Genomic DNA, 27,979 nt, shown 5'->3' on the forward strand with positions numbered 1-27,979 from the left:
CGCGCGCTTCCTCCTGACCTTTCCAACATGGCGGCGCCAGCCCCTTAAGGCTCGGACCGGACCTTCTCAAGATGGCGACCTGCAGCGGCGACACTCCCAAGATGGCGGCGCGGGCTGTGCTGCCGGACTCGCCTGAGAGGGCGGCCTGACGGCGGGAGGAGACGCTGCCATGGCCGAGATCCCGACGCTGCGGCGGGCGACGGAGGCGCTGGAGCTGCTGTTGTGGGCGGCCGGGGCCGCGGGTGAGGGAGAGGCCTGCGAGCCGCGTCCTGCCGGGACCTTGGTTTTTTTTCCTTTCCAGGCCGCTTCGGCCCCTCCGCCAGGAAGAAGGACCGCCCTTCCTTTCCCCGCCCGGGGGTCCCTCCTGTGCCCCCAGAGCGCCCCCCTTCACCCGAGGCAGAGCTGCCACTGGGGCTCGTGGTCTGGCGCTGGCAGCAGGGCTCCGTGTTCAGGGGCAGTCTACCTGAGTGCCAGCTGCTGCTGCTGCTGCTGGGGGAGACGTTGGCCCCCGTTGCTGGGTTGAGGCCGCTTTAAGATCTCCTTCCTCAGCAGTAGCAGCGGGGCTCGTTCAGAGGGCTTGGTTCTGGTTCTTGAATCGCAGTCTTCCGGGGTTGTTTCTTGATGGTCCACTCTTGCTGACTGCATTGGGCCACTCGGCAGGATCTGCAAATAAATGATCATCTTTAGGGTGTTGTGGGTTTTCCAGTTAGTTACTAGTTTAGTCGTGATTTCTTCCTGATAGCTTGGCTAGAATTCGTGGCTGGCATCTTCAGAGAAGGTGCCAGCCACAGATGCAGGCGAAACATCAGGAGGAAATGCGACTGGAACACGGCCAGACAACTGGGAAAACCCACAACACCCCAGTGATTCCGGCCATGAAAACCTTCAACAATATACTGTGTTTCCCCGAAAATAAGACAGTGTCTTATATTAATTTTTGCTCCCAAAGATGCGCTATGTCTTATTTTCAGGGGGTGTCTTATTTTTCCACTCCACAGCTGCATGCTCTGGTGTTCTGTTCGATGGGCATGCTTCCAAACAAAAACTTTGCGATGTCTTACTTTCAGGGGATGCTTTATATTTAGCACTTCAGCAAAACCTCTACTACGTCTTATTCTCAGGGGATGTCTTATTTTTGGGGAAACGGGGTAATAATCGTGTTGCTTTCCATTCTTTTGTAATGTCTTTCCAGTCCTGCCATACCTTTTATTTTAGGTACGGCGGTAAGAACTTCACATAGTATTCCAAAGATCTTGATAAGGGCATCTTGGCCGATCTTGTGTCAGTCTCTTTTCTAATGATCCCTGCCTTCAAGCCTATCTTGCAACTAGCAACTGTTTTCCTAGTTGCAAGAAATGTGGGGAACGGATGATAAACTGTGTGCCCTCTGGTGGGAGAATGGGTGGTCCTTGCTTCGCTCCAGTATGCCCTTATGCCCGCCTCCCATCATTCTCTATTGCCCCTTAGGTGAGACTGAGAGATCTCATGGCCAACGTCACTCATGCCAGAGTGGGGACTTGAACTTCAAGTTCCCCAATCCCAGTCTTCCTCTCACATCCTGGTTTTCTTTCTAGGAACAGCTTCAGAGCCCCTCCAGGCAACCCAAAGTGCAGCTCTGCTGGAATCCTTGAGCTCTCGTGTGGCTGCTTTGGAGGAGAAGTTCAGTCAAGACCCTGAGTGGGGTGATCTGCGGAGGCTGAGAGCGGAGATCCACGAGGAGGCGCGGTGGGCTTCCCCTTGCCAAGACACGGCCTGGACTTTCACTGCCCAAGTCTTGCTCCTACTGCTGTGCTTGAAGAGGTGCATGGTTCTCTTAGCGGCTGGCTACTGCCCACCTCCGCCAGACCCCAAGGCGGCTGAAGCGGCTCCCCCTCTGAGCCCTGACACCCTCAGCATCTCTCAGGAGAAAACTGTGCAGGCAGCGCTGCAGCTGGTGACCACTCTGGGCCTTTGCCCGTATCTTTTGCCAGGTGTCGGCCTTTCCCTGAGACACAGGACAGAGTTCAGTGCACTGGTTCAACAAGTGGTCTCGCCTGGTAGCCTTTCCAGTGCCATGCGCCGGCTTTATGCCTCCTGCACCATCCTACTGGAGATCACACAGCACCCGTCTCTGGGCAGCCTCATTCTCACACGCCATCTTGGCGATCTCCTGGCGGGGCTGTGCCAGTTGGCCTTCGTTCCCATGAGGAGGAAAGGTGACCAAATAAAAGCGCAGGAGGAGCGGACGGTGAGTATGCTGGGACATACCTCTAGGGGCTGCATCCTTTGGCAGCCAAGGCTGCGCTGGAGCGGCTGAGCCAGAAAGAGGTCTTTGTAATAGTGGTTGCAGGATTGTTCACTTACGGGTGGAAGAATTGCACATCGCTTTCCTCGCCACAGGCTCCTCTTTCTGTTGTTTTTCTGTGAAGTGCTGCACCCATTAATGGGATGATGTAAATTATAATTTATGACTGTACAGGGACAGAGTTCCTTGATCGTGAAGGCTAACTGTTGATTGGCTTGTGCCTGTGTTGTCTAACGTGCTAAACAGTGCACTTTCAGTCCCCCTTCAGGGCATTTCAGTGATGGTTTGCAAACAGATTTTGTTATTTCACACAATAATAGTCAGTTGCAAAAGCTGCCCTGGAGTGCATGTGTGTAAAAGCACTCTTTAAGAGATGGGAGAAAGTGAACATAAGAACATAAGAATGAGCCTGCTGGATCAGACCAGAGTCCATCTAGTCCAGCTCTCTGCTACTTGCAGTGGCCCACCAGGTGCCTTTGGGAGCTCACATGCAGGAGGTGAAAGCAATGGCCTGCTGCTGCTGCTGCTCCTGAGCACCTGGTCTGCTAAGGCATTTGCAATCTGAGATCAAGGCAGATCAAGACTGGTAGCCATAGATCGACTTCTCCTCCATAAATCTGTCCAAGCCCTTTTTAAAGCTATCCAGGTTAGTGGCCATCACCACCTCCTGGCAACTAGGTGACAACTAGGTTGTGGCATTTGGCCCGTTTGGTTCAATAAATGAATCAATCAACATTGTTTTCACTGTCTAGAATGGCCCTACTGTTTAAATGGGCAAAAGCCTTTGAAAGGTTGTTCTGTTATTCTTGAAAGCTGCCCCGGGTGCCCAGCGATGTCCTGGAGGAGGCATTCCCTTTGGGAACAAAAGGGGGGACGGTTGCTTCCTGTATGACTCTTGTTGTGGATGGTAGAATGGCTGTTTTTATATCTAATTTAATCATAGCTGTTTAATTAGGCACTTGTTTAGAAACGGCCATCCCTTTGGGAGGCTGCAGTGGGGGGCCGTGTCGTGGTTGGAGAGGAAGTGGCAGCTGTACCCATTCTGTTCCTGCCATCCCTCTTGCGCATCCTCCCTCCACCCCTGCAGGGGCCAAATAAGGAGAATCCGTAGCATTTCTCCAAAGCAGCCTGGGGAGGGTAGAAAAATGGTGGGGAGGGAAAGTGCTGTTCATCTCGCAGCTTCAAGTGGCAGCTCTTTTGCCCTTAAAGAAAATCTGTTTGGTGCTGAAATCGCGAACACAAAACTCCCCGGCGGCTCTGCAGTGGATTGTGGCCACAAGAGGGAGTCAGAGCCCCACAGTGGACTCTGCTGCGGTGCTCTTCTCTCCTTCAAACTTTCCCAAGGCAGCAACTGTGGGATCTTTCAGGGCCTGACGGAAGAGGAGCGTGCCCGCTGCAGGGAGGCGTTGCAAGGCCTTTTGGATCGAGTTTACCAGCCGCTGGTGGTTCGAGAGCTGCTGATTCTTCAAGGAGGGTCCAAACAGGTAGGGGGCTGCTGTGGGGCTCTTCCCTGATGAGGTCCTTGCCTTTGGTGCCTTCTTGGGAATCTGCTGCACTCGGTGTCGTTGTGGCACCTGGAGAGCAGTGCTGCTTGAGGACACCAGGCAGGAGAGAGGACCACCTTGTGCAAGACAGGTTGCTCGGCTTGGCCTTCCTGTTTGGGAGCCTCCTGAAATGGAAAGAGCTGCCCTTTCTGCCAGCGTATCTGAGGTCCTGCTCTGGCAGGCTGGCTGCTTGACTGCACCGCTCTCTGCCACCTGCCCGCCACATTCTGAACGCTGTTTAGTTCACTCTGTGTATCGTTTTCAGGGGTCTTATTCTGATGGGCGTGAGGGTGAACATCGTCTGGCTCCAGCTCCTTCCTGGCTTCGGCGTCTCTGTGGGCAGCTGCTCTCCGAGAGGCTGATGAGGCCTGGGGGAGTTCAGGCCGTGGTCCGTGGCATCCTGGAGGGGGCAGGAGGTGTGTAAGCCTGCCCACCCGGCTGCCCCATCTCACCTGCTCGAGGAGGGCCCGTATCGGCTTCTCTCTGCAACTGGAGGCAGGTCGTCATCAGCAGTCTTGGAAATCCTGTGGCCTTTCCCCCTCAAGGTTTCCTTCAGGCTGTTTTGGGGGTCTGGGTCAGAGTTCACCCGGTGGCCGTGCTCGTGTTGGCTCTGAAGGGCAGAAGCAACGGGGTGTGTAAGATGGCGCCTTTGCCTCTGTGGCCTGAGGAATTGCAGAGCTCTGCACAAGCCTTTCTGCCTGATGAAGAGGGCTATGAAGCTGGAAAGCTTGCATGCTCCTGCCAGAGCTGATGCGCTGAAAAATGCCCCCTGACTCCCTTTGCCAGATGGTTGATGGGCATTTGAGGCCACCCCCCTTTCTATTAGTGTTGGTTTCTCTTTGCCCAGAATTTTCCAGATCTGAGGAGCCCCCTGCCCTCCTTCTCTTGGTCCCAAGGCAAGAGTGGGTGCATTCAGGTGTGGAGGAAGCAGAGGGCCCTGCCTCTGGGGCCCTAACGTTGTGTTGTGCTGTCTCTCCTGCTTCTAAGCTGGTGCAGCAGGGGGCAGCAATGCCGAGGCAGCGGTGGCCGACTGGCGGAAGTGTGACTCGGTTGCCAGGATCCTTTCGTCTTGTCCTCAGCAGTCCCTGTCTTTAGAAGATTACTACCGGCAGGTGTGCCCCCAGGTATGCGCATCACTTCTCCCCAGTTTGTGATGCCTGTCAGGGCCACTTTGGTTCAGCAGGTGGATGGCGACTTGAGTAGCAGTCGGACATAATTCCATTTGGAGAAACACCCTTTCCTCTCTATTCCTCATAACCCTTCCTCCATGTTCACTGCACAATAACCCTATGAGGTAGATCTGGCTGAGAGAGGGAGTGACTGCCCAAGCTCACCCAGTTGGCTTTGTGACCAAGCAGGGGCTTGAACCCTGGTTTGCCGAGTCCGTCTGACCGCCTGTCCTTTACCCCACAGCGGCCCAGTGTTAGTTCACTGTGAAAAGAGCTGAGCGCTGGCTCAGCCTGCAGTCCTGCACTCACTCACTCACACACGTACACACCCCACTTTGCCCGCTTCCTTGTGGTGAGCAAGAATGGCTTCTTGGTGACCTCAGAAGAAGGTTGTCCAACTTCATAAGGAGCTAGTTGTGTGCTGTGCAAGCGTCACAGATGGGTTGAATCCACTAGTGAAGATGTTTATCCCGGGCCGAAAGAGCTTTCCCCTGACATGTCGGGGGTGGGAGGGTGTTGCATTAAGGGGAAGTTCTGAGTTCTTCAGCTAGCAGAAGAGATTGTTAGGATCCGACCCTTAGGATGGACTGAGATTAAGGGCTAGCAAAAACTCTTGGGGTCTACTAATGTGCATGTTCTTATGCTGAGGTTATCATTTGAAAAGAGTTGGTTCTGCCAGATATGTGAACTATGAATAAGGACTCTCCTCCTAAACATAAAAGAGATGGTGCTCAAACTGCCCCCCCCCCCAATTGTTACAGCAGCATCCTTGCATGTCGCCCCATCCCTGCTTGCCCAGTTCCGGAGCTACTTCCTCCCGCTGTCTCCTGTATGTCCTCTCTTTTGCAGGGGGTGGGTGGCCTGGGGCCGTCATGAATGCCTGAGTCCAACATCTCAGGGATTCCAGGGGTGCCGTCAGTCACAGGGAGGTCTGCATTTCCCGATGGCCATGACTCGCCTTTTGCCAGTCGCTGACTGTTGACAGTTGCCCTTATCGTGCCTCAGAGGCCTTGGGCAGTCTGTGGTCCCACTGGCAGAGGGAGGAGATGCCGTCCATCCCGGCAAGAAAAGCCGCTTCCCTACAGCTGCTGTTTCCCGAATCCCTTTGCAGATTCTGCAGCTGCTTCTCATTCGGGATCAGCTTGTCGCCCGGCAGTTGCAGAGAGTCGCAGTCACAACGGTGCTCACCATGACGAGAGAACACCCACAGAAGGCAGAGGCGCATCTCCTGGGGCCCCTGCTGGAACCGCTCCTGCGCTGCCTGGACGGGACAGGTGACGGCTTCTCATCTCCCCTGAGCAGGCCGGGAGAGGGACCGGGTGCATTTGGGAGCTCTTCGTGCTGTCCTCGCATGTCAGGAATGTCTCTCTCCCACCCCCCCATCAACTTCCTAACTGGCCATATTGTTTTTTGGATTTTTTTTCTGGCTAAACCCCTTTTAAGCAGCTTATGGGCAGATTTCTCAGGGACCAGTTTTTGGAGTGGACTGTTCTGCTCATTGTTGTGTCAGTTGAAATTGTATGTGTGTAACGTGCTGTCAGGTGGAAACTGACCTATGGCAACCCTGTTGGATTTCCAGGGCCAGAGACTCACAGAGGAGGTGTGCTGTTGCTTTCCTCTGCATTGTAACCCTGATCTTGCTTGGTGGTCTCCCATCTGCACCCTACCTAAAGCCAACCCCTGCTTTGCTTCTGAGGTCTGACATGGGCCCTCTAGGACGGGGTGACTTTAAACGGCACGGCCCACGAGCAGACTGCTCCGGGGGGTGTTCCATTATGAGGACCTGGCTGGTTGTAGGCCAAGAATTGTGATGGTCCCTTTCTCTGCCCTCCTTAGAGCTGTCTCTGGAAGACCTGCCAGCAGGGACAGTGCTGGTAAAGGAGGAGGAACTCACGAGCTGTGTGGAAAGCATCTTTAAGGTAGGGGACCTAACTGCGGGCAGGGAAGTCTGGTGTGCAGACACACGAAGCAGCCTGAGTTTGAATGAGACCCTCAGTCTATCCCGGTCTCTCTGGTCTGCTTGGGCAGTGTCTCCTGCAGGTCTCAGGCAAAGGCCTTCTGCGTGGTCCTTGAACCGGAGATGTCGGGGACGTCCTGTGATGGTAATGGGGCATGTCCCAGAGGGGCCGGCTACTCTGCATCCCCCTGTGAGACGTTAGGTGTGCCAAGCTCTTGTGGGCCAGAGGCCCTCTCCTTCTGAACCAGGCGTGGCAGCCTTGGCCGTTTTGGGAGGCCTTGAAGCATGAGAGACCCTTCTTTGACGGCCCTGCACTGGCTTTCTGTCCACGGAGAGTCTTCAATTTCAATTTCAAATACCTTTAATGGCATATAAATAGTTTAACATTAACATTGCAAGATAACAACAGCCTCTACAACTTCTGGCGAGTTAAAATAACACCATTTAAATATTTAGCCACCGCTTCCAACAGCTCGTAGTTGTGGCTGTTTAAACCACGGAGAGTCCTCAGGCCCAACACAGTTGGGGGGGAGGGGGGGCCTGCCGCCAGCACCTCTGCCTTGGACCTTGCCCCAGTTTCTGCCCTGCAGGGTTCCCTCAGGCAGGCGCCTTTCCTGGCCCATTCAGAGCTTCCTTTGCTTGCTCAGAAGTCAGTGTCGCTCCCTGCAGCTGAGGCTTCCGTGCAGGAATGGAGCATCATTACTGCTGCTGTCACAGGTGGATGCTGCTGCCCTTCATGGTTTGCTCCACGGGAAGTCGTGCCCTGCCTAGAATAGTTCTGCTTACCCAGCACTCTGTGGTCTTCATATCGGGGGGGTGGGGGTGGGAATCTTTCAAGCAGGCAATTTGCAAGTTTGCTTTCAGACACTGGTGTCACTGTGTGGGGCAGCAGCAGCAGCACAGGGGAGAGGGACCGTGCCTGGGGAGAGAAGGAGGCCAGCTCCCAAAGTGATTAGGGCAGCCAAAAAGAATAGGCTACATCCCCCCCCCCCGGGGGGGGGAGCCTTCTTCTTGGCCAGGCCACAGCTGCTGTGCGTGGGCTTCACACCTGTTCTCAGTGCTGTGGGGATTGGCGTTTTCCTGACGCTCAGGTCTGTGACAGCTACCTGTGCCACCAGGAACCCTGACCTTTGTGACCTGTCAAGGCAGTCTCCTGCGAGCTTCCTGTCCTCTCCCTGGCTTCACACCTGTGCGATCGCTCTGCTCTTCACAGGTGTACGTTGCTGAGCACGATCCTTCGGCCGTGCTGCTGGGCTCCTTACGGCCAGTGCTGGGAGCCATCTTCTCCCTCTGCTGTTTCACCAAGCAAAACGTCTCTTTCTTGCGGTGAGGATTCTGACCGGAAGGGGAGGGGGGCTCTGTGGGCGAGTTCTTCTGATCAAAACTTCTGTCTGTGTCCCGGAAGAAACCTCCTTGCTGGGAGGCCTGGCGCACGGCTGGCTGCACACGGAGAGCAGCTTGTTTGGATTGTGCTTTCTGCTGGGCGAGAAGCAGGGCAGTGCTTGGCTTGGCACAGAAGCCGGCCTTCCGACCCCAGGCTGCTTCTTGGCAGCTCATTCATGACAGCCAGATCATGCCGGGGGAGGGGGGGATGGGCTTCCTTGCTCCTGGGAGAGGAAACCGGGAAGGGTTTTTTAAGAAACAGGAATGAAGTGTGTGTGGGGATGGTGGTGGTGCTGGGCAGTGCCCTTGAATGAGTTGGCAAGGCCTCATGTCGGGGTCCTCAGCCTTTCTGAGCCTGTCAGCACCCTTGGGATTCTTCCACAAGATAGCTGCCACAGGAGTCTCCCATGCAGTGCTGGCCCCACAGTGAAGCTCCTTGTGCCGTGGGGGCAGCTTCTGCCAAAGCAATGGTTTCTCTTAAAGAATGGCACTGCCAGTCAGAAGCCCGGCTGGGCAAAAGCCTCTGCTGACCCTGCCTGCTTTTCAAAGCCCTTGGCAGGCACCGGGAGAGGTGCCAGGGGACACCATGGTGGGGACCGCTGACCGCACATCTTTCTGGGCTGACCTGCAGGTGGCCCGGGGGTCCCAGCTTAAGGGAGAGACCAGATTATGCCTTGATTCCTTCCTGCCCCGAGACTGCCTGTTCCTGAGTAAGCTGCAGCAGTTGGGCGGGGCGGGGGGGAGGAAAGCTCCCAGAATTCTGCCCCCTTCCTGAAAGTGGAGGTGTCACCAATCTGATGGGGCATTTCCAGACCCCCACCCCCACCCCCCACTGGATGGTGCTCAGGTGCTGAGCCGACCCTTGCCTCGCGGCTCTCCTCTTTTGCAGCGGCCCCTGCCGGGAGATCTTGCTGTGGTTCTTGGAGAAGAGTGAGAGGGAAGCGGCCCTGTCCGACCTGGAGAGCCTGGCACGGCTGGGAGGGGCCGCCCGCTTCCTCCACCCGCTTTGCCACTTTCGGGTAGCCAGCGAAGGGGGTGCCGTGATCGCCATCCGAGAGGCTGCCAGGTGAGGAGTCGAGCGGCTGGCCGGGTTGGCATTGCTGCAGGCAGATCTTGCGGATGCTGTGATCTGACGGCAGGCCACTCCCAAGCCCCTTTTGTGTGTGAGTCGAGCCGCACAGTGGATAGAGTGGGGGATTCTGGGTGAACCACGTTCGAATCCCTTTTACTGCCACAGAAGCTTGCTGGGTGACCTTAGGCCTGTCGCAGATTTTCAGACTGGCCTACCTCACAGGTTGGTGTGAGAAAATGGAGGGGGAAGAAAAATGCCACCTGGAGTCCCAGTTGGGGAGGAGCTGGATCTAAATAAGGAAGCACACCATCAAATGCATCACCTTGTGGGTACAGCCGGGAAACAGGAGTCCCAGCTTCCCATGCCCGATGAGGTCTGGGTCGGGAGCATCCCTGTCTGATCTGTGTATTCTATTTACATTATCTCTCTCACACTGAGACTCAAGGGGGGGGGGGTTATACAGAACGAGTCAATATAATCAAGATGAGAAGGCATTCAATAAACAATGAAGTAACACTTGGGTTACAGAAGCAACTGGAAGTCTAAGGAACAGAACTGAAGCAAAGCATCAGTGTTAACATGACACATTAAATAATGCAAAATTACATAGCAGGATTCAAATTACAGCAAACGATACACAGCAGCGTAGACCACAATGGCTAGTAATTTGTCCAAGTACCCTTGTGAACCATTTTGTACAGGGCTGCCCTATTGTCTGTGTAGAAAAGCCATCCTGAATAATTCAGTTTTGCATAGTTTATGGAAAGCCAGCGGAGTAGGAACCTTCCACAAGAGGAGGTCGCAGCGGGGAAGGCGGTTGTTCATTTTCCCCTGCACTGTTGAGTGAAGGTGTCGCTGTGGAGCATAGAGGCAGAGGCGCTCTTGCAGACAGGAGAGTTTGAGGCTGTGGAGGGCTTCTGGGGTGCTGTGTGGTTTCCGGGCTGTATGGCCGTGTTCTAGCAGCATTCTCTCCTGACGTTTCACCTGCACCTGTGCAGCCCAGAAGCCACACAGCACCCCATACAGCCCGGAAGCCATACAGCACCCCAGTGATTCCGGCCGTGAAAACCTTCGACAATATGGAGGGCTTCGTTTGTGGTCCTCAAAGGCTCTTAACTGAGTCAGCACATGTCAGCTGAACCTCATCAGAAGTGGGGAGTGAAACGGCTTTCGAGAGTTCCCCCTTCCCAGCAGCCAGCATTATGTCTGCCTTTCTGGAGTTTGAGTTTGTTGTGGATGGGAAACCCATCGTGGGGTCTTGGATGAGTCAGGCAGCTGCATCCCACTCTTTGAAAATGTGACAAAACACCCGGAGGGGCTCCTGTGTGTTGCGTCCCGAAGGGCCACTGTCTAGTCCCTGGGTAAAATGCAAACTGTGGAGGAAGCCGGTGCCAATCGGATGCCTCCTTGAGAAGGCAACATGTTGCTCTGGCTTTTCCTTACCGCTTCCATTTCCAGTGGGCTCCGCACCCAACCCTTGTGTGTGTTGCAGTTGCAGTGAGGCCCCTGCTGCTGCTCCAGGGGCCTTCCTCAGTGTAATACGGCAGAGAGATTCCTTCTCAGATTTGCAGCCCAGCATTGGCCTCTTGTGCCTCTTCACAATTAATACCGGGCAGTTTTGTGCAGCTTAGGCGCTCAGAGGACTTTGCAGACATTCTCCAGTTGTGGTGAGCATAACCACGAAAGAAAGGAAGCTGCCATAATAAAATGAGAGGTGGGATTTGGACTGGGGCCTCCTGGCTCATAGCTCAAGATCACAGCCACTGGGCCAGACTTGGGTGTATGCATAGAAACATTTGAAGCCGCCTTATGCTGAATGAGTCCACCTGTCCGTCAGGGTCAGTTTAGGCTCCTCAGACTGGCAGTGGCTCCTCCAGGGTCTCGCGCAGAAAAGGGTCTTTGAGGTCATCTGTTCCTTGATCATTTCAGCTGGAGGTACCAGGGATTGAACCTGGAGCCTTCTGGATACAAAGCAGATGCTTTACCGTGGAGCCACAGCCCCTCCCTGCTGAGGATGGGGTGCACATGAGCTTGTCATGGTGGGCTCCATAAAGTGCTGCTCTTCTGCTGCTGCGGCATGGCCTCCTTGCTGCTGGCTCCTGTCTCCACACAGGATCTGTGGGAAGCTGCTGGCTTTGTGGCCCCTGTTCAGATGCAAGGCTGCCCTGCTCGGATCAGATTGCGGGGTCTTGGTCCCTCCTCTGGTCAAGCAGCAGCAGGGAAGGAGGGAAAAGGGCCCTCCTGGATTGTGGCTGGACCTTGCCACACAGAGGGGCAGGGCAGGGCCAGGAGCTCCCCAGCCTCCCTCTGAGGAAGGCCTTTGCCTCTTGTCTTCCCAGGGACGAAGAGGAGGAGCTCTATCAGAAGGTTTCCTCCGAACAGTGGCAGCTGGAGCAGCTGGTGGACTTGCTGACTGGCAGCCCCGAGAGCGGCCTGGCCGGAGACTTCTTGCTCCGTTGCTTGAAGGTAACACGGCTGTGCAGAGAGGGGCTGGAAGTCAGCAGGGGAGAGACTTTTCCTGAGGCCGAGAAGTCTTCCTGTAAAAGTGGAGGGTGCCCCACATGGGCGATCTGATTCAGGAAAGGAGCTGCTGTCCTGCAGGCACAGGGGTTTGTGTGTGTGCGTGCGTGGGGGTGGGGGTGTGAAATGCTGGCAAGCCAAATGCAGGTGTCGGAAGCCACAGAGCCTCCACAGGGCCTTCTCCCAGGGTGGAACCCGGAGCTGTGATATGCAAATAGTGCGTGCAGCCCACCTGCTTGTTTTAAGGGGCCCCCCTGAGGCGCAGGATGGCAGAGTCTGAAAGGTTTCTTGGCAGCTGAGGGGGGCAGGGTGTTACGCTCTTCCCAGAGTCTCTGCTTAAGTAGGCAGGCAGAAGTGTCATTCACAGCAGGGATCTCAGTTCCTTGCACTGTAAAGATGCCATCAAAGCATGGGTTCTGGGTTCTGAAGGAGGCAGCCCTGGGTGACGGATGGATCAGTGGAGACGAGGCAGCGGCTTTGATGTCAAGAGATCTTGCAGTGCGAAGGCAGGAGGAGGGTCCCAGCCCTTTGTCAGCGGAAAGGCAGGCTCTCTGGCAGAGTTAGCCAGTCCCCTACAACAAAAGGCATCCTTGGGCTCCAAATCACATCTTCCTTCTGCAGTGAACTTGTTTGGTGTCCTGAGGTAGGCCCCCGGGGCTCAACATCCCCACGCCCCCAGTCAGGAATCCGGGGGTAATGATCCTGGGTGGTTTTGTGGGGCTGTGTGTCAAGATTTGGAGTGTTTGAAAGCCTTATACAGATCCTAAGGATTATTATTGCTCTCAGTGTTCAGTAGGATGCTGCATTTTCCTGGCATGTGGATGGCAGCCCTCTGTTTTGGGGAAGGCCCTGTGACTTAGCTTCCTTCCCTGGAACCATAACGGCGTGCTCATGGCTCAAGGGCTCTTGAGGAGCAGCAGGGATGGAAAGGGTTAACTCTTGGCTTCTCCTTAGGGCTGTTTTGACACCTGCCCTGCATTTGACATGTCACAAAAGGGGGGTTGTGGCCTTTAATCACCTCCCATCTGGAAAGGCGGCTTCCTCTTCCCCTTCTCCCCTTGCTCCCTCCGGCTTTTTCTGCCGTCAGTATGTTAGCTGGGTTTATTATGTAGTAAAAAGTCTTTTTTTTGGAAAATATACTTTTAGTGCAAAACCATACTTTGCAGAATGCGTTGCTCCTCGTGTAGCGTCAAAGTGTGCACGCGCCTACTGGTTATTTGTATAGCCCCTTTATAAAAGTGAAGCAAGACTGATAAAGCAAGACTGATACACATTGATGTATCCTGTTTCCCCGAATATAAGACATCCCCTGAAAATAAGACATAGTAGAGGTTTTGCTGAAGTGCGAAATATAAGGCATCCCCCGAAAGTAAGACGTAGCAAAGTTTTTGTTTGGAAGCATGCCCGACGAACAGAACAAAAAAAAAGAAGACATCCCCTGAAAATAAGACATAGCACATCTTTGGAGCAAAAATTAATGTAAGACACTGTCTTATTTTCGGGGAAACACAGTACGTGCTGCTAACAGCAACCTTATGCTAGATTCATATTTAATTAATAATTAATTGTCCAAGACTGTGAGGTCATCAGATTGTTAAATAAAGAAAATGTTTATTTAATATTTCCAGATAGGGAGCTTCCGCGGTTCTAGTGGTTACGAGTGTTGGACTAGGAGACCTGGGCCTGAATCCTCACTAATGCCATCAAAGGTCACTGGGTGACTCTGGACCTCTCTCAGCTGCGCAGGGTTGTTGTGAAGATAAAATGGAGGAGAGGGGAGTGCTGCTGTCGGTCACTTTGGGACCCCACTGGGGAGAAAAGTGGGGTGGAAATGAAGAAAATGAAATATAGATCTCCTTCTGACGGCTGAAAATATTAAACATTCAAGCAGAGTCCCCTGAAAATCTAGCCCAGCACGTTCAACCCAAACTTGCTGGTTTATCCATTCTGTTGGCCCTTTCTCTGTGGAGAAGTTTGGGGGAGCAATCGCAGGAAGTACCCGGTTCATCCTATTTCTGTTTCCTCTTTCCTTCCTTGGCAGGAACTGACGCAGCTGGCAGGGCAAGGGGATCCCAAGACGGACTCTGTTTTACTCTCGTGCAAGAGTTCAGTCAGTCTGGATCAGTGCTGCAACCAGCCTCTCGAACCCCAAGAGAGACAGCTGCGTGTGCTGCAGCTGGTGGCCATGCTGTGCGAAAGCTCCTCGCAAGCCCTGTTCACAGACGTTTCACAGGTGTGTTGAGGCTTGGATGGTGCAAAGGGCATCCCTGCAGGATGGTGCAAAGGGCAGCGGCCAGGTTTGGGGTTGGGAGGGAGACCACTCTGAACCCCTTGGGAAAAGACCAAGACAGAAGTGGGGTGGGGAATGAGGGAAGCTCTCTGTCCAGTGACAGCCCCCCTCTGAATGACAGTTGCAGAGGGATGACCCACGGGAGAGGGATGCGGCCCCTTCTTGTGGGTCTTCAGGCCATCCAGCTAGCCGCTGTAAGAAGGGACGGATCATGCTGGGGCGGGGGAGGGGGCGTGGGCGAAGCTGACTCCATTCCTCATGACCACCCTGAGGAAGCGGGGGCTGGCATCAGCTGGAGGAGAGCTGTCAGTCCATGTCAAGGACAAACCCTCTCTTTCATCTCCAGGCCAGGAGGTAGCAGCGTGTCATTACTGGTGGGTGCCTTGCCCAGTACCTAAGAGGAAACCACTGGCCTGCTGAACGATCCCAAGCTCTTTCCAGGGGTGTGGGGCTGTGGTGACTGAACAGGAGGATCCTCCATTTTGATTCTACATGTCAGCCTTTGGTGACTCTGCCAAGCTTGCTCGGGAAAGCGCGCCTTACGTTGCCAGGGGTTGTCTGTGGGCCGGCCGGATAATCTTTCTGATTCTCTCCGTGTAGGTTGTGGAGTTTGTGGCGGCAACCTTGCAGCGGGCCTGTGTGAGTGGAGGCGCGGTGGAGGCCCAGACCCTGAGCATGGCCATGGGGTTAGTGGCTGCCATCCTCGGAGGGGCCGTGCAGGTGAGCTGCTTGTGGATGGGCCAGGGTGCTCTCTGCTGCTGTTCCTTGCTGGCAACAAGTCCAGGGTCCTTCTGGAAGCCGCACCTTCCAAGCAGTGGCTCCATGGGGTGCCCTCCTGGAAGACAGCTTTCCAAGGGCCCGGCAGCTGCTGGATTCCACTTTCCCAGGGTAGGAAGACAACTGCACGGGGAGCTCACCATGCAGACCCCACTAGGTCAGGAGGTGGGGACACCAGTGCCTGCCCATTTGAGAGTCTTCATCTAGAATTATCCTGGCATGATGCCACATAGGTTATCCATCCCAGTTACCCTCTTTCACTGTCTGTCTGCTTTCGGAAACAGAAGCTCCTCTCCCACCCTCCCCCACCCCCACCCCCGCTGCTTTTTGCACCTGCCAGCTTGGGGCGTGATGTCATCTCCACTGTCAGGTCGACCTCTGCCTGGAACGGTCACCATAGCAAAGGCCTGTCTTCCTCCCGGGCTCATCCTCCCCCTTGCCCAGGGGGAAATTCTCAGGAGGGGCTCCGGATCCCTTGGCCTTTGGGACAGCAGTGAGGAGAGGCTTTCAGTGCTGTCTCTCTCCCCCCACCCTCTAGCTGAAGTCGGCTGACTTTGTGACCTTGAAGCAACTGGTGCCCCTGCTGGAGGAGGTCGGTCGCCTGCACCCGGAGCCTGTCATCCAGGAACTGGCCGCTGACCTGCGCATCGCTATCTGCACGCACGGAGCCTTTTCCCCCGAGAGCGTCTGCTTGGCGGCTCAGAACACTCTGGGCAAGAGAGTTGCGGGGGAGACGGTGGGCCAGGCGGAAACTGGCATAAGCCAAGAGCCCCCAGAGCGACCACCAGGGAAGGCAGCTCTGCCCCAGATGCCAGAAGAGAGCAGAGCAGCCGTCGGTCCTGCTCCCTCGGCCCCTGGAAGGCTTGCGCCTGGGTGGACAGTTGCAGACCATCTCCCAGGCTCCCCAGCCTTGCAGGAGCTCCTCTTGTCAGCTTATGACCCTGACATCCCCTCACGGGCCGCTGCCTTGCGCAGCCTTTCCCGCTTGATAGAGCAGAGGGACCCCGAGGCGCTGAAGATTCAGGAGGAACTGCTCAAGGTAGAGAGTCCCAGCTCTCTGCTGGGCAAATGGGCAAGGGGCTGGCCTTGGTCGTCCTCTTCGGCACCGGTGCCTTCTCTGTAGGAGCCCCTGTGACTCACAGCAGGGGACTGGTGGGGCAGGGGAGCTCTGTAAGTGGAATCATAGCTCCCCCTGTCGGGGCAGGTGAGACTGGCGAGGCAGAGTTAGCAGGTCAAGGGAACTCCCGCTGGTCCTCTGCCTTCTTGCTCCCCAGCGCACCGGCAGAAAGGAGATATCTTGTGGCCTTTGGGGAAGCAGGGATCTCTTTCTCTCTCTGTTGTTTTTCCCTGGAGACTGTGTACCCTCCACTGGTGGGTGTGCCACGGTGCCTTTCCAGGTCTCTCGCGTCATCCGCAGCCTCTTGGATCAGGGGGTGGCTTCTAATCATGAATGAGAAACCCTTGAAAAGCCACGGGTGAATCCCTTTTATTCTCTCCAAGCACACAGCTGGGGAATGGTTTCCTCCAAAGCTTCAATGACACTTTTTTTCTGCTGACAAGGACACAGAGCCCAGAGTCACTTCCCATTAGCAGAACTGGGGATTGTGGCCCAGGGTGCTCTCTGGGAGGCCACAGAGAACTCTGGAAGGGGTTGGCAAGATGCAGGCCTGAACATGCCAAGTTCTCATAAGAACATAAGAACGAGCCTGCTGGATCAGACCAGAGTCCATCTAGTCCAGCACTCTGCTACTCGCAGTGGCCCACCAGGTGCCTTTGGGAGCTCACGTACAGGATGTGAAAGCAATGGCCTTCTGCTGCTGCTGCTCCTGAGCACCTGGTCTGCTAAGGCATTTGCAATCTCAGATCAAGGAGGATCAAGATTGGCAGCCAGAGATCGACTTCTCCTCCAGAAATCTGTCCAATCCCCTTTTAAAGTTTAGTGGCCATCACCACCTCCTGTGGCAGCATATTCCAAACATCAATTACGCGTTGCATGAAGAAATGTCTCCTTTTATTAGTCCTAATTCTTCCCCCCAGCATTTTCAATGTATGCCCCCTGGTTCTAGTATTGTGAGAAAGAGAAAAAAAATTCTCTCTGTCAACATTTTCTATCCCATGCATAATTTTATAGACTTCAATGATATCCCCCCTCAGACGTCTCCTCTCCAAACTAAAGAGTCCCAAACGCTGCAGCCTCTCCTCATAAGGGAGGTGCTCCAGTCCCTCAATCATCCTCGTTGCCCTTCTCTGCACTTTTTCTCAACCAGTATCCTCTGTGGATGGTGATTCTTGGGTCTTTATTACAGGTTTTTGTGGAAGGCTTGGACCACGAAGATTCTTTTGTCTATCTTTCTGCTATCCAAGGTGAGTGAGTGAAATCTGGTTCTTTGTCTTGCGGTTTAGTGAGAATTAAAGGTGCTACATGCTGCCTAGCCCCCCCCCCAACCTCCCACCCTCACTTACGTGGCAACCCCCACTAAACATCTCCTGGGAAAGTTGTTTGGCAGAACAGGAGTCCCCCCCTTTTTGAGCCTTTGGGCGCCTTTGGAATTCTGACTCGGTGTGGTGTGCCCAGCCTCAGAACAGCTGCCACACAAGGCAGAGTCAGTGGCTGCCACGGCGTCTCTTCAGCCACATACTGAAGATCATTGTGTTGTGGTGGGAGGGAGGGAGGGAGGGAGGCTTTGCCACGAGTGGGATGCTCAGTGGGGGTAATCGACAGGTTTCCCAGGAATGGGAAAGTGCTGCCCCTCTGACACATTCCTTTGCAGAGGTGTTGCCTCAACTTGCTGCGCAGCTCTGCAAATGGCACCTTGGAACTCTGCCTGATGTGAGCTGTGCCAGCAAGAAGCTGACGATGGGAGGCGAGGGAGAGGGAGAGGGAAGGCCGCCGCCAGGGCTGCCAGCTTCTCCATCCCAGGCTTGCCTTGGCTCGAGCAGGGGAAGGAAGGGCCCTCCAGGAGAAACGCACTTCCCTTCCCATCTTCTGCAATAGGTGCACGTTTTCCATCCTCCCTGCAGCTCCGAGAAACACAGCAGACTCTTCTTTTGTTGGGGGGGCGGGAGGAAGACTGCGTCAGAAGCAGAGCCCACGGCTCTGAGGCATACAGGGCAGGTTCCTTGTTCCCAGAGAAGGCGCTCTCCTCCCTGCTCCAGCAAAGGAAAGCATCTTTTGTTTTCAGCAGAGAGCTAGTCTTGCTCGTGCCGTTCCTGCTACTGACTCACAGCTTGGTGCAGGCAGAGCTGCTCCGTGCCCCCGGCCCACCCAGCCAAAACGTCTCGCTCCCTCAATGTGGTTTTTAATGTCCTCGCTCTGCAAGTCAGTTCTTAGAAAGAGGACAGATTTTGGTCAGTCTGATTGCACGTAGCGGGCATTTGTGCTTCCTGGTTGGTGCAGGAGGTTCCCCGGTGCCTCTGCAGGCCCCGCTGCTTTGCCAGGGCTGCTCCTCTTTGCCAGTTCTGCCCTGTGCAAACGGAGCAAGCTTTTCTATGCCACTTTCTAATGCCAGCATGGCTCTTTGACAGCCTACGTGCAGGGCCGGGTGCCTTGGGCAAGCCAATCTCTGCGTCAGCCTCAGGAGGGAAATTCCAGGGCTTGGAGTTTGGAAACCGCTCTGGAGCCAAGGCCAGCGTAATGGCGTGGCAGTGGCCTTCCACGTGGCTTCCCCAGAGCTCTCCAGTGCTTAGCCTCTTTTCTCTCCTGGTCTGGATCAGGAGCCATGACCAGCAGAATAGGCTCCCTCCTAAAGCTAGGCAGGCCCTGAGAGGCCAGAAGGGGCTCCACAGTCCATCCCTTCCATTCTGCACCGCTGGGGCCTCGCAGTTGGCCTCGCGAGTAACACCTGGGCTTCCTCTTTCTCTCGGCCTCCAGGTGTGGTTTTGCTGTCGGATGCTTTCCCCGAAGAAGTTCTGCCCCCCCTGCTGGCCCAGTACCAGCGCGGCCCCCCAGGAGCCCGGATGAAAGTGGGAGAAGCGCTCATGCGCATCACGCGGGGCCTGGGTGAGTGTGTGGGGCCAGCATCTCAGCCGTTCCGGCAGCGGGTCCCTTGTGCTGTGCTGTGTTGGGGGTCTTCATTTCAGAGAGGGGGTCTCGCCAACATTGGAAGCTTTTGCTTCACACTTTCACTGCTTGGGGTGCCGAACTTTGCAAAAGACTGGAAGCTTCCAATGGCAGAGGGTTTGCTCTTTTGGGCAGATGACGGAGGCCACTGCTGCCCGCCACCTGTTGCCAGTGGTGTGGGGGCCTCCTGGCCCTTCTGCTCTCCCCCCCCCACACCCCCTCCCCAACAGGGCCAGGGCAGCATTTGGGCGTTGCAGGGGGTTAAGCCCAGCTCTGCATGACATGGCCCCCTGGTCCCGCTCTTTTTCCATCTGGGCACCCCCATCCCCACCCCCTGACTCCTTTGATGGGCAAAGGGGCTACTAGGGCAGCCTTGATCAGACCCCCGGGGCTGGGGCTTGGGGGAGGTTCCACAGATGCTTCTCACAATTGCTGACTCCACAGTTGATGGCCAAGCTATTAAGGGTGTCTGCTGCAGAGCACTGGCTGCTGGACTCTTGCGCTTCAGGACCACCCCCTTCAGACTGTCCCACACTGGGCCCGTTGGGTGATTCTGGGAACTGGCCCTGAGCCAAAGACACCAGTTCAGCTCCGGCGAGCATCTGCGTCCTGTTCTTTGCCCCCCTGCCTTGAGAGATGGGAGATGGAGCCACTTCAGGCCCATCCGGGTCACCTGCCTTCCCTCCATGTCCTGGTTCCCCCTGAACAATACGTGTCTTTGCAGGTAGAATCTCTTCACCATCCACTGGAAAGCCCTTGGCTCTCAGGAGGGAGCTGCTGCCGCTGGCTGAGAGCCCTTGTTTGAAAGATAATAGCATAATTGCTTCCCTGTGTGCCGGGGCTTTCTCTCCCAGCCCCTCCCTTCCCCCCTCCCCGTGTGTTTCCTGCTCCTCCCCCTCCCCACAGCAGGAATGCCTTGAGGAGGGGGAGAGGCTGCTGTCCTGCCTTTCCCAACGCAGGGAAGGGACTCTCTGCCCCGCTTTCCCCCACGGCTTCTCTTCTCTTGTTTTTTTTCTTGGCCCTCCGTTTCTTGATGATGCCTCTTGACAGCCCCTATTAAGCTTCCCTACATTGTGCTGGGGGGCCGAGGGAGGGCTGGTGCATGCCCTGGATGGCATTAGAAACTCATTACAGTACAAGAAGCTGGCAGGACAAGGTTTGGATCCCCTGTTCAAAATAACCCTGTGAGGTAGACCCAGCAAGCTTCACAGCAGCCTCTCTGTTGACTCCTGCTGCATCCAGTGATCTCCTTGTAGCCACAGGTCTCAGGCTGGTGGGTTCTGCTCAGCGACTGTGAGAGGGAACGCCCAGCAGGCAGCGAATGCCCTGTTGTTGCCCTTTGCCCTGCTGCCCCATCAGCCCCATCAGGAGGAGGATCTGGCTCTCCTGGGCGCCCTCGGCCTGCCACGGCTTCTGAGCGGGACAGCAAGGATGTGGCTGCATTCTTGCTCTCTCCGTTCTGCCTGCTTCTGTGCCTCTTGAAAGTCTGCACTTGGCCCAGCCAGACATCTGCTGTCTGCCAAAAGCCTACAGCCTGGTATCAACCTCTCTGATTCTACTATGTGGATCAGAATTGGAGGCAGAAGGACACGGCAGCTTCCTCTGCTCTTCAGGGTGTCCTCCCGCCCCCACCCCCTGCATGGGCTATCTGGGGGCTTGTGTGGTCAGCCCACTCTGGGCTGAGGTGCTGGCATGTGGGCCTGGCGTGCCTGGGTCCAGGCTGAAGGAGAGCTGTCTCGGAAGAGCCCGCCGTGGGGACTGGCAGCAGGAGAGTTCTCCTCGGAGCTCCGTCTTGCTTCCGCTCTGTGGGCGCCGAACAGGAGCGCTGCTGCTTGTCAGGACGTGGGGAGCCGCGCTGCCCCTCCGGGGGAACTGCCGGGTGCTCTGCAGCAACTTGCTCTGTGGGAGGGAAGCTGCTTCAGAATTGGTGAGAACCTGCCGCGGGGCCTGGTCCTCCTGGCTCGACCGCTGGAGCAGTTGGCACTCAGGCACCCCCTTTTGCATGAACAAGGCACTTGCCCCTCTCTGCGGTGGGGGGGGGGAGGGGCATCTGGCACAGGATCAGGGGAGGAAGTGCTGACCCAGAGGCCGCCGGTGGAGGGGCCAGCTCCACCTCCTCCTCACCATTTGCCCCCAGCAGCTGGAAGAGGGCACCCATGGGTGGGGGTCAAACCAAGTAAGCTTTGATGCCCTCAGCAAGGAGAGGGTGATGGGAGCTTGAATGGTGGTTGCAGCTCAGGCCTGGGTAATAACCGCTGAGGGGTTCCTGGGGTCACCGAGGCTCTGGCCACAGGGGAAAGGAGGGGAAGGGAGGGGGCCACCTCCCCAGAGGCCCTGGCGTGACCCCCGCAGCTGCCTTCTACTGAGTCCGGTCCTCAGTCCATCAAGGGCATGTTGGCTACTCAGACCAGGGTCACGTGAAGCCGCCTTGTGCATCAGCTGTTTTTTGCAATGGCTGCACTCTCACGGTGACTCTGGCCAGGCAGAAGGCTGGGATATGAATGTAGTAGACATAAAGACATCCTGGTGCAGAGAGCCACAGAGGCGTGCCCACCGAAGCATCGTGGAACCTGGGAAAGTGACTGACTGGCGGCTGCCTAGAAAGCCCTTGCCACAATTGGCAGGGCCGCGTGCGCAGTGACCCATTCTCCGTGAGGCAGGTGGCCCTGTGAGGGGTTGGGAACTAAGCACTGTGAGCAAGGTTGCAGCCGCTGGACTCAGCTGCTGCCTCTGCACAAAGGACTGCTGCTTCCTTCTCCAGAGCTGCTAGAGGCAAGGCGGCGCTGCTTGAAGCTGGGAAAGGAGAGACCCCTCTCCCCACCTGCCCAGACCGGAGTACGCTCTCCCCGCCCCCACTTAGGTGGTTCCATGTTGTCCAGAAAAAAGCTCAGGGAAAGGGCTTGAAACCACATCCGCCGGGGAGCCCATGGATGCCTTGGTGCCCATGCACAGCCCTTCTATTGCCCAGGTGTTTTTGGACAGCAGGCAGGGTCAGCTGGAGCTTCTGCCCAGTAAGGATTCTGATTGGCTGCACAGATTTTTAAAAGGGTTGTTTTGACTGCTGCTGCCAGCACAGCACCGGGGTCTTCCCTGTGTGACTGCAGCTCACCTGGGACGACCGTTTTGTGGCTGGCTCCGCCTCTTCAAGCTGTGGCTCCATTTCAAAGGTGGCTGTAGGCTCCAGAGATTGGACAATGCTGATCTAGGCCTTCCTCTGTCCTCCTTTCTTGCAGGAGACTTGGTTTTCTCATATAGAGACCGTTTGATCCACGTTTTTCTGCAAGGAGCAAGAGATCACGATGCCACCCTCCGAGCCAGCAGTCTGTCCAACCTGGGAGAGCTGTGCCAGATCCTTCACTTTCAACTTGGCTCCGTGGTTCATGAGGTACGGATCCTAGCCGTGAGCTCCCACTCTAAGGGCTGCTGCTGCTGCTGCTGGGGCTCGGCCTCCCAGCCAGGGGCTCCGGGGGCGGGGGTGGTGGTGGTGGTGGTGGTGGTGGTGGTAGTAGAGGGCTCCACTTCCCATCTTGAAATCTGGAGCCTCTGAGATTTGCTGTGGAGGCAAAGCTACGGTTCAGGGTGTCCTTGGACGTGCTGCAACTTTTGGCGTCTCTCCTGGGGTGTTTTATATCCTGCTTTTCCCACTGTGGCTCGAGGCAGATGAGGCGATGCCAGAGCATCAGACCAGTCATCCAAGTATGCAGAAAAGGGCATCACGGAAGCTGAAGGAAAAGCAACAGGAGCAAGAGGGTGGCCGTGCTGAGTGGCGGCCCACACAACAGTCCTGCCCCCCTCGCAAAACACGCCTGTGGGAGAATCCCTGACCATTTCCCCAGTGGGAGCCACGCCAGAGAACGTGCCTGTGTGGGGGCAGCTGTGGATCCTTCCATTTGCAGGGTCTTCTCCGTGGCCCCTGAGGAGCCCTCACAGTTTCTGCCTGGAGTATCTTCACGGGCCCCTTTTCCTTTGACAGGAGGCTGCAGGGACCTCTGGATGCCATCACTTCCCCTTTTCCACCGATGGGAGTCTCATGACTTCATGCTCTGAGCACTTTGATTGGAGGTGCCAAGGGAGGTTGGGGTGTGTGCGTGCGTGTGTGTGTCCCCAGCTGTGCATCTGAAGAGCCAGCAATGGTGTAGTGGGGAAGAGCAGCAGACTCTAATCTGGAGAACTGGGGTTGATTCCCTGCTCCTCTACAGGAAACCTGCTGGGTTTTCTTGGGCTACTCACAATTCTCTCTGAATTCTCTCAGCCCCACCCACTTCACAATGTGCCAGTTTGGGGGGTCGGGGGAGAGAAGGCAATTGTGACCCACTTTGAAACTCCTGGTGGCAGAGGAAAAGGGGGTATAAAAACCAACCCTTCTTCACTTTTGCCAGCCTCCCTCCTGGCTGTCCACCTCTGTGTTTTAGCCCAGCACTGAGACCTACAACACTGACCACATCTCAAGGACGACTTCTCCCCTCCTCCTGCCCTTTTGGGGAGCTGGAAAGTGGCTTTGCCTGCCCGGGAGCCCGGAGGAGCTGCTTCAGACTTGAACGCCTGCGTTTGTTTCCCTTGGCCAGCACAAGTCTGGCCATGCACTTGCAGGTCCCCCGGCCAGAGAGGCACCTGAGAACTGGCTGGCCGCTCAGTCCTGTGGGCTTCTGCATGGAGATGTTGAGAGGGTGGCTCTATAAATGATGACCGTTGTGGCATCTTCAAGGGGCTGGAGGGAGTGAGCTTAACTTCACACTCATTCCTGGGTCTCACGTTCAGCTAATCCGGAGTGACCCCTGTTTTTCTTCTTGGTTTTCCACATTTGCTTGCAGACTAGAGCCTGTCTGTGAGCGTGCGTTCACTTCCACCAAGAGATGTGCTCAGGGTGACTGAGAGCAGTTGGCTTGAGAAGCCAGCCTGGCACTTGAGGTTAGCGGCACCTCACCGCATGCAGACACACACACACGTCCCGGGATTCATGCCATGCAGGGGTGCACTTGCCATGCTGGTGGCAGCAGGAAATGGGAGGCAGCCCAGTCCCAGAAACAGGCCAAGTTTCAAGGGCCTGCCAGACAGCCTCAGTCGTGGGGGGGCCTCAGGAGCTGTGCTTGGTGGCATTCCTGCTGCCTGCCTTGTTCTAAAGACCCCCCTCCCTCCCTACCCCCCTCCCTCCCTTTGCTTTCCATAGCAGAGAAATGGTTTGGTGTTGAACTCAAGTCACTTGTGTGTGCGTGGATGTGGGGAGGGGAGGGGAGCTTCTGGCTCTGCAGCAGGCTGGGTGCCAGCTGATTCAGCAGAAGCTGCTGCAGTAGCTGCAGAGGGGGAGGGGAGGGGGAGCCAGTGCCCTTGAGCCAAAGGATGGATGCGAGGCAGGCGGGAAGCAGGGAGGGGTGTGTGTGTGAATGGGCAGCCGCAGCAGGTAGCAAGTACAGAACTTGCAGTTTGGATTTCTCAGGGACAGGAGAGGCTCCAGTCCTGCTACATAGAAAGGAGTCTCTGGGGTTCCCATTTCCCGTGGTATCCACCTTTGCAGGCCCTTGCCACGGCTAGGAGCAGGACACACCGTTCTTCCAGGTTGCTTCAGTGCCGGGTTCTTCATTGGAGCACGAAGCCAAGAAGCTGTGATTCTGCCCCCTTGACTCTTGCTCCCCCGTGCTCTCTTGCCTGTGCTGGCACAGGGCTTTGTGGCTCACAGTTGTAGTTGCTGTGTGGCTCCCTCCAAGGGCCAGAGACCCCCACATCAGGGCAGTATGTTCTGCCTGCACTGATGCTTAGCTGTCAGCTAGAGGGGGGCAGGGAGCTCTTCCTGTTGGCAGCAGAGGAAGGGTCTGGCAGGAGTGGGTACAAATGACAGCTAGAAAGGTACCAGCTGGACATTGGGGATAATTGTTTTAAGTAAGAGCAGTTCAGCTGTGGAAGCAGCTGCTGGGGGAGGTGGCTCTTGCCACGGGTTCTCTAGGTTCGCCCTGCAACTCTAGGATTCCCTGAATGGGGCCCTTGTCTCTCTCTCTCTCTCTGCCCTGCAGGTGACTTCATGTTTGGCAGCCGTCGTGAAGTCTGATGGCGAGGTGGAAGTGCGGAGAGCAGCGGTCCAGGCAGTGGTGCTTCTGCTGCGTGGCCTCAGCGAGAGCGCCACCCAGGTGAGCCTTCCTCTTCCCTCCCAGCAGAAGGGAGTAGCCTTCTTGCCCTGGCGGAGAAAACCTGGCCCTCTTCTCCCCTGGGCAGCGCAAAGCCGGGCTGTGTCCGGGCAGCGCCTCTGCAGCAGGGCCCAAGAGGTAGAGAGAGGCTGAGGCTGAGGCCGGGTGAGCACCGCCACTGGAAGCGACCACCCAGGAGATCTGCCTCCGCGATCACTGCAGGCAGGACAACAACAACACAAGCCTTTATTGGCATATAAAACAGGACAAAATTTTTAAACAAAACAAGGTTAAGAAATACAGTTAAAATTGCTAAAATTACTAATTTCCAGTATAAAATTTGCAACAGTTTCACAAAAGAGCACATCAGAGCTGTTCAGGAGATTGGGTATCTTATAACACTCATGCCACTGAGAACATTGCAAGAAAATGGGATTCATGTTTTTCATGCGTATCTTATTGTATTTAGGGCATAGAAACAAAGAATGGTCAAGTGTTTCAACCGTAGTCATATCACATGAACAAACTCTTTTTGAATCTTCCCTCCAGCAGAGCTGATGGCAGCACATTACATCTTGCAGTAGCCAAGGCTCTCCTCTGGGTGGGATTAATCAGCAGACGACGATATGCTGCCATAATTCCACGCTTGCATGGGATTAATAATGTAGTCGGAGAACAGGTTGTCTTGGCAGCACGAGTCAAATTATGAAAATCAAGATCCAAGAGCCTATTCTTAACTAGTCTGAAGGCTTCCACCTTTGTGAGCATAAGGAGTGATTCCAAGGGGAAACCGATAGCTTCAACCTTTCTAAAGATCAAAGTATACCATTCTGAAATAAAGTGATCTGATAACAGAGAGGGAATATAGCTATTGGATCCCACTAGAAAATGTATATGCAGCCAATATTTTATGGCCCTTATCCATGCCAAGGTTTCTAGAGTTGTTTGGCCCATCTCTATGCACAACGCAGCATAAGGCACACATCTAGGGAGCCCCTGCAGGCAGGAAACAAATAACCTCAATGAATGAAGTGTCGGCCCAGTCAGAAAGGCTGGCTTGGGGCAAAGGCGCCACTGCTTGTGTTGCGCGTGCCACTGCCTGATTCCTTTCCACGTCTTTTGTCCTTCAGCATTCTCCCGGCCTCTTCCCGGCTGTCGTCTTCCTCTGGAGATTCCAAGGGCTTTGTTCCACCTAACAGCCCTTTCCCCTCCCCCCTCCTCTGTCGCTGCCCTCCCCTTTTCTTGGGTGGCAGCTCTTGTCTCTGCGGAAGCAGCTGCCTCTCAGCACCAGGCCCAGCAAAGGGGCCCCGTAGTCCTCTAGCAGGGCTTGGAAGGTCCCTTTTCTGCCCCGTCAGCCCACGGGAGCGACCCGTGAGTCCCGGGGTTTCTGCATTGAGGTTTGGTGGGATCATTGCATTCCACACTGGAGAAAGAGAGAGCAACACAGAAGGCACAGGTGAATTCCTCCACTGGAAAAATGGTTCCTTCCCTTAATGGAGATTTGGCAGGTCTATCCGTGCTGCAGTGGGGCGGAGGGGGGGGGGAGGTGAACAGATCACCTGCTCTGATCCTGGTCTCAGCCATCATATTGAAGCACTGAGTTGAATCCGTGCACCTCAAGGGTGGCCAAGCGCCTCAGAACGTTGTCCTGTCTCATCCCCAGACCCAGTTCCAAGAAAGGGGTTTTTTTTAGTCTCCAGGGGAATCCTTGATGCAGCCACAGGATCGATCCCTGGAGTTGGGAAAGGTCTCTGCCTCTCTGAACTTCGAGAGCTGTCACTGCCTTTCTTGTCTTTGGGTGGAGATCAGCCTGCTGCCACAGGAGGTGGTGATGGCCACTAACCTGGATAGCTTTAAAAGGGGCTTGGACAGATTTATGGAGGAGAAGTCGATCTATGGCTACTAATCTTGATCCTCCTTGAACTGAGATTGCAAATGCCTTAGCAGACCAGGTGCTCAGGAGCAGCAGCAGCAGAAGGCCATTGCTTTCACATCCTGCAGGTGAGCTCCCAAAGGCACATAAGAACATACATACGGGATCGAACAGTTCATCTAGTTCAGTGGGGCCCACCAGGTGCCTTTGGGAGCTCACATGCAGGATGTGAAAGCAATGGCCTTCTGCTGCTGCTGCTCCTGAGCACCTGGTGGGCCACTGCGAGTAGCAGAGAGCTGGACTAGATGGACTGGTCTGATCCAGCTGGCTTGTTCTTATGTTCTTACCTGTGGCTGCATGATAGAAAAGTCAGTGGGGCTGAAGGGCAGGGTAGCAGCCATCGCTAAGCGTAGTGGGGCTTGGACAGAGAGTTGCTGCTGCTGTTCTGCTGCTGCTGCTGCTGCTGCTCCGGAGACGGGCCTGGCCCTGACTGTGGCCTTCTTTCCCCAGGTTCTCCAGGACGTTCTGCTAGGACTGTACCGCCTGCTGAAGTTTGTGGTGCAGTGCGAGCGAGACGAGGTCACCGTGCTGCACGCACAGCTGGCGCTGGAGGAGCTGGATGCCATCATGAGGCGCTTCCTGTTTCCACCTCAGTCCTTGGAGAAAAAGATTGTGATCCTCCCTTAGACAAGCAGGAGGGACCAGACGGGGGGGGGTGTGTGTGTGTGTGTGTGTGTATGTGTGTGTGTGGAGGGGGTTGGCCTTGCAGGCTGGGGTGCCGGATGTCAGAGCAGTTGGTCTGGAGCTCTGCTCCTGCGGCCTCTGTTTGGGGCACGGAGTGGCAGCAACGTGGTGGCTACTTCTGGTATTGACTACAGCAATAAACATGACTGAGAAAACCATCTCCTGTGGACACCCTGGGTCTCTGTCCTGC

At 55.6% G+C, this 27,979-nt stretch overlaps 1 protein-coding gene across 2 annotated transcripts; it reads left to right on the plus strand.

Moving 5' to 3' along the window:
- Positions 1 to 27,947, plus strand: TANGO6 (transport and golgi organization 6 homolog). 2 transcript variants are annotated; one of them, XM_048515975.1, is made up of 18 exons: positions 1 to 242; positions 1,575 to 2,227; positions 3,652 to 3,768; positions 4,094 to 4,244; positions 4,816 to 4,952; positions 6,109 to 6,271; positions 6,834 to 6,916; positions 8,168 to 8,280; positions 9,227 to 9,403; positions 11,749 to 11,875; positions 13,971 to 14,162; positions 14,820 to 14,939; positions 15,535 to 16,035; positions 17,303 to 17,360; positions 18,868 to 18,996; positions 22,290 to 22,441; positions 25,062 to 25,175; positions 27,556 to 27,947. In XM_048515975.1, the coding sequence occupies exons 1-18, from the start codon at positions 170 to 172 to the stop codon at positions 27,730 to 27,732; spliced, it is 3,237 nt and encodes a 1,078-aa protein (XP_048371932.1). In that variant the 5' UTR covers positions 1 to 169; the 3' UTR covers positions 27,733 to 27,947. The 2 variants fall into 2 exon arrangements, with proteins under 2 accessions (XP_048371932.1, XP_048371933.1); XM_048515976.1 differs by lacking the exon at positions 15,535 to 16,035.
- Positions 27,948 to 27,979: the final 32 nt, after the last annotated feature.

The sequence above is a fragment of the Sphaerodactylus townsendi genome, linkage group LG14 (assembly GCF_021028975.2).
Source record: "Sphaerodactylus townsendi isolate TG3544 linkage group LG14, MPM_Stown_v2.3, whole genome shotgun sequence".
Taxonomy (NCBI): Eukaryota; Metazoa; Chordata; class Lepidosauria; order Squamata; family Sphaerodactylidae; genus Sphaerodactylus; species Sphaerodactylus townsendi.

Excerpts from the sequence above, each read along its gene's own strand:
- TANGO6 (XM_048515975.1), top strand. The coding sequence starts at position 170 with ATGGCCGAGATCCCGACGCTGCGGCGGGCGACGGAGGCGCTGGAGCTG. Across the intron at positions 243-1,574 it reads GTGGGCGGCCGGGGCCGCGG|GAACAGCTTCAGAGCCCCTC; the intron begins GTGAGGGAGAGG and ends TTTTCTTTCTAG. Across the intron at positions 25,176-27,555 it reads TCAGCGAGAGCGCCACCCAG|GTTCTCCAGGACGTTCTGCT; the intron begins GTGAGCCTTCCT and ends TTCTTTCCCCAG.